The 5,663-nt window shown below is 34.9% G+C and overlaps 1 protein-coding gene across 7 annotated transcripts; it reads right to left on the bottom strand.

The window, feature by feature from the left end:
* Positions 1-1,068: 1,068 nt before the first annotated feature.
* Positions 1,069-5,192, bottom strand: LOC113708280 (uncharacterized). Of its 7 annotated transcripts, none has more exons than XR_011820874.1 (6): positions 4,904-5,192; positions 3,318-3,793; positions 2,007-2,879; positions 1,701-1,905; positions 1,436-1,605; positions 1,069-1,342 (listed from the first exon to the last, which is right to left on the bottom strand). XR_011820874.1 is itself a non-coding variant. In XM_072064301.1 (5 exons), the coding sequence occupies exons 2-5, from the start codon at positions 2,092-2,094 to the stop codon at positions 1,221-1,223; spliced, it is 537 nt and encodes a 178-aa protein (XP_071920402.1). In that variant the 5' UTR covers positions 2,095-3,793; positions 4,904-5,173; the 3' UTR covers positions 1,069-1,220. The 7 variants fall into 7 exon arrangements, 2 of the variants coding, with proteins under 2 accessions (XP_071920402.1, XP_071920401.1); XR_011820875.1 differs by having other exon boundaries at positions 2,007-2,068; positions 4,904-5,184; XR_011820872.1 differs by having other exon boundaries at positions 1,749-1,905; positions 2,007-3,793.
* Between the last annotated feature and the right edge of the window lie 471 nt (positions 5,193-5,663).

Below are 5,663 nucleotides of genomic sequence, written 5' to 3' on the forward strand. Positions count from 1 at the left end.
GGTACATCAAAAGAGAGTTCCATCAAATTCCACTTCATCCATCCCTGTTAAGAAAAACAAATCTACGGGGTGAGCAAAAACGCTCGTGAGGCCAAAAATACACATACAGGCACGTTGTTCAAGTAACAATCCCAATTTTTCAAGTCGAGTAATAATATTTCAATAAATGACAATTCAAGTTAGAAAAATAAACAGAAACAATTCAAGAATATAGAAATTCTCAAGAGCTATGTTCCACTTGCACGATCACGAACCTCCACGAGTTGACACTCCGTCAATCGGGTAGGTTTAGTCTGTAGAAGCTTCACTTACACGATCCCCTTTCACCTTATATACCACACCGGACCCGCAATACTTTTATAAGGCGATACTCCATGAGTATGCCAAGCAAAACCTCTCAATAGATCAAGTTTATATGATCTCATGGTTCGCCAAGGAACCCGACCAAGCCCATGTCGGCTCGAGTCCAAGGTTAACTAATGAGAGAGTTAGGCGTCCCCCACTTAACATGTAAGAGTCGAGGAGATTTACTCCAAACGACTTATGTGACCATAGGATAAACAAGCACTTAAACATTTCACTTAAATTCACTTAACAAGTCACCATAAATAATTCAAGCACTTCATGTCACGAAATTTAAGTGCAATTCAATTAAATGAGAATGAGTGCGATAAAGTACACACTCGACTCGGCACTTGCAAAATTTTCATTTATCAAAAGCAATTAACACATTGTCACACACTTGACACTCACCGAGTGATTCAAGTTGCAAGTTCAACCGATAGTTTAGGTGTCTCTCGTGAGATCCTCTTGAAGGTTCTCTTGAGTGTTTGAGCATTTAATCTATGTTTTCAGACTCGGACCGGGAGTCGACTCGGCCGAACTCAGGGGTCAGGGGTCAATGGGTTCGACCGGAGTCGATAGGGGGTCGAACCGAATGACGTCATAAATACGTCATATATACATATATATATATATATATATTTCCCTACAAATCAAGTTTACAAAATATAACCCAAAAAACCAATCATCCAAATTTATATCCAATTCACCAAACAATTCACTAAATTCATCCAAACGCACAAAATTTATAAAATAGAAATCCCATACATGTTTAATCCTTAACAAATAGCAATCCAAATAAGACAACAAATTCATGTTCAATCCTTAATAAATATCAACTCAAATAAAGCAACATGTTTAATTTCTAAAGTAAAGAATTATCTAAGCCATTCTTCATCTTCATCTTCATCATCCTTATCTCCAATTTCATAACTTTCCAAATCGATATCATCAAGATCATCCTCATCATCAAGTTGCACAATATTTGTGTCTTTCTTACCTAAAAATCATTTAAATACTCATAAATAAAAATATTCAAAAATAGACAAGAACTAAAAAGAAACTTAGATAAAGTTAGCAAATATAATCTTACGTGATTGAGAGGGTCCATCTTCACCAGTTTTGGGAAATTCTTCTTCGATCATTTCTTCTAACTCATCATAATCAAGCTCTCCTTCTTGTTCCTCATCAACTATCCAAAATTCAACTTTATCAATAGTTTCATAATCCACCGGATCATAAGACCTCTTTTTATATGAAAGCCTACAATGAAAAAAAGATGAAAAATTAGAAGTAAGAAATTTTTAAAAAATAATAATTACAAAAGAAAGTAAGCATGCGTAATAGTAATTTCATACCTATTCTTCAAACGCAAATTATAATGAATATAAACAAGATCATTCAACCTTTGATGTTCAAGTCTATTTCTCTTTTTGGTATGGATGCGTTCAAATACACTCCAATTGCGTTCACATCCCGAAGAAGAAGAAGTTTGACTCAAGAGTTTAATTGCCAACTTTTGTAAATGTGGAGCATCATTACCAAACGATCTCCACCACTCATCTATATTAGTAAAACACAATTAGTACTTTTTTTTAAAGAAAAACAACAAAAGTAATTCTTATTAATTAATGTAATAAATGTAAAATTAAAAGTAGGCATACCTGGACGGGCAGTCTTGTAAGTATTTTGGGCAAATTGAAATCCAAAACTTTGGTTCTTTGACCTAAACATTGATATTTCATCCATCATGTATTGAAGTCAATCCATTTTCAACTTTTGCATGACTTCTAAAACACTTTTCAAAATCTTAGGCATATGACAAGGGCTGTCTCTATCATATTGGAAGGCCGGATTCAACCAAAAAGCAGCCGCATGAAGATCTTTTTTCAACATATTATCCCATCTTCTATCTATTATATCAATGTATGGGCCATAGAACTTTTTTTTGTTCTTAAACAACTCTTTAATGCCACTAACAACTCTCCACATGCCTTCATATACATAACCCAATGAAGGTTTTTCATCAGAATCACAAATACGCAACAAGCGCATAATTGGGCCCATAATTCTCACAATAATCGAACAATTATTCCAAAACTTGCCATCAAGAGCAATTTGTTTGACTTCTTTACCTTTTTCATTTTTCAACTCTCTCTTGTATGCACTAGAAGTCACTAAAGCCTCTAAATGTTGTTTCAAATCATGAAGATTTTTCAAAGCAATAAAATTAGTACCAAATCGAGTTTCGGCAGGACGAACAATCTCTCTCCAACCAGGCCTTTTTCTCAACCAACTAAGAATCCACTTTCGATTATGAACATACACAGTGACTCTTGAAGCAAGAGTAATTACATCTTTCACATGAGTCATTTCTCCAATATCTTTCATAATTAACTTCAAACAATGTGCTGCACAAGGAGACCAACTAATTGTAGGATATTTTTCAGAAAGTAAGCGGCCAGCAGCTTTATAATTACTTGCATTATCTGTGACCATGTGAACAACATTACTGGGTCCAACAATCTCAACAATTTCTGAAAACAGATTACACAAATATTCAGCATTAGACTCAAAATCTGAAGCATCAACAGATTTGATAAATGAGATCCCACTAGGACAATAGACCAGAAAATTGATCAAGTTTCTTTGCCTATTATCCTTCCAACCGTCACCCATAATTGTGCAACCAAATTCAGCCCATTTACTACGCAAATTCTCAACAATTAATTCAACTTGTTTCTTTGTATCTTTCAACAAATTTACTCTTAAAGCATGATAGCTAGGTCCTTGATAACCATGACCCATACTTGCTATTTTTCCAATTGCTTGTTGATAATAAGGAGAATTACAAGCATTCATTGGAATACATGCATCATAAAACCCCAAAGCTATAGCCATGTCTGTATCATGCCATCTCTCTTTACTTTGCATACAAGACTTGATGCTCGGTTGAGAATGATCAAGAGATTTACCTGTCATATAAGATTCAATGCCATGTTGTGCCTTTCTTTTTCCCTTATTCTCACCCACTTTAGTTTGAGTTGTCTTCTTGTTTTTATGAGGAATTTCTTGAATATCATCATCCTCAAATACCGCTACACTTCGGCCAAATGGATTTCCAATTTCAAATATCCCTTTTTTCTCTTTGGCTTTTTGAAAATTTTCGTTCAATGAATCTTCCATCAACAAACGAACATCATCCGGCACATTTTTGCATGGAGCAACATTACCCTTGACTTTTGCTAAATGATGTTTCATTCGATTAATACCTCCTCCTCTAAAAGTATTATTGCACCAATGACATATTAAAATTCTTCTGCCTTCTGAATCTTGTCCTTCTATAACATATCTCCAAGCTATATCAGTTTTTTGCCTACAATTTTTGGAACTTGACTTTGATGCTGACTCATTTGTTGGTGTGGATTGTGAATCAGTACGTTCCATTATCCTGTATTAGAAAGAATTGGAGAAAATATTAAGTAAATTAAAAAAACCTCAATCCAAAAGTCATTGTCCATTGGGAGAATTAGAGTAACCAAATCGTTAATATGGTTAATAATACAGCATTGATTGGAATTGGAAAGAGAATGCATACATGCACTAATTGAATTAATTGATCTATTAAGTACATAATGCATGCACTATTAAGTAGCACTAATTGGAAAGAGAATGCATGCACGCAACAAGCCCATAATTGGGCAAGCATAATAGCAAGAATGCATGCATTCTCTTTCCCACATTTAATATACCATTCAGCTCACATTTAGTTAATGAGGGGTCCAAAGGTCTTGTCAAATAAAAAGAAGAAAAAAAAAAGCACCTCTAAATCTATTCCTTCCAAATGCGTGATCTTATTTTGGAGTTTTATAATCAATAACCAGCAACTTAAAGACTTGGACTTGCCATCTGTTTCCAACTTTTCAACTCAATTTTTCCTTAGATTTTGCTTCGTTCCCTGAATTTGTTAGTACACCAGCTATTATGTCATGTCTGCCCCATCATTTGGTTGTGTGGAACTTTTCTTGATTACTATCATTTTGACTAACTAATGCCCAGATCAATAGCAACAAAAATTAGTGTAAGATTTTGACAGTCTCTAATATTTAATTTCTTTAAACTTTCACAGTTTCACCCATTTCAATTCTCCATAAGACACCAAGTATAAATTGTCAACTTATTATGTATCACAATTTCTGTACTCTAAACTGAAAATAAGAGCTTGATATAGAGAATCTTGCTTTACAATGAAGTGGGAACTGATGAAGCAAAGGTCAGAGTTGAACTTGATTGCGCAATTCACTTATTCTTTTGTGAGTTAAGTTTATTAAAAAAAAACTATCACCATTCAGTAGACATGAGAAAAGAAAACAGAGCTATATAATTTGTTTTTCCCCTTCAGTATTTGAACAAGTGTCAGCATTATTACTAATTAAATTGAAGAAGCAAAGAGCGTCCAAGCCTCATTATTCCTCAAAACAAAGTTATGCAGCCAAACAACAAAGCAAAAGAATATAAAAAATGTCAATACAGACCACCACTGACAACAAATTTCAACTACCTGATCAAGTAGCTTTAAATACGAAATAACTTTAACTCCAGATGTTGAAGGAAGAGATGCCATCCAGAAAATTACACCAGAGGAGCAAGGCATTCAGAGATGGTGAAGTTCGGTGGAGGTGCAAACCCTGTTGGTGGCGGCGATGCGGCGGCGGCGGACTTTTACAGGAGGTAGGGTTACAAAAGAAAAGGGCAGACGGGAACGGGAAGAGAAATAAAGAGAGATCGTTTGGATACTTTGGTTGAGTTTGCTATTTTTTCAGATTTTTTTTACCTCTCTTTTCCTTATTTAACCGATCAAATGGAATTGGAAGAGAATGGGTCAGAGTCAAGACTTAAAGCTAAAAAAAAAAAAATTAGGCAAAAAATTAAAAAATGGGTTTAATACATTGTACCGGTTCACCGGTCAGACCCCGTTTTTGACCGGATTTTACCGGTTTATCATCCACCGAGTTTTTATTCAGGATCGGACCGGCTACCTGGCCGGTTCCCGGTTCGACCGGCCGGTCTGGTCCGAGTCTGAAAACACAGCATTTAATAATAGCTATCATGTATAACCCCAATTATCGAAGAAGATTGTACTAGAATATAATCTAAGAAAATCTCATGAAAATGAACCCTATTTACTCGTAAATCGAGACTCAAAGGTGGATTTTAAAGCACAAGAGAAATCTGATTTTTATCTCTAAATTCAAGTATAAAACGATCATGTGATATCGAAGGAAAGAGGAGAATTCGAAAAAACTCCATTTCCTTAATTT

This window comes from Coffea arabica, chromosome 9c (assembly GCF_036785885.1).
Source record: "Coffea arabica cultivar ET-39 chromosome 9c, Coffea Arabica ET-39 HiFi, whole genome shotgun sequence".
NCBI lineage: Eukaryota > Viridiplantae > Streptophyta > Magnoliopsida > Gentianales > Rubiaceae > Coffea > Coffea arabica.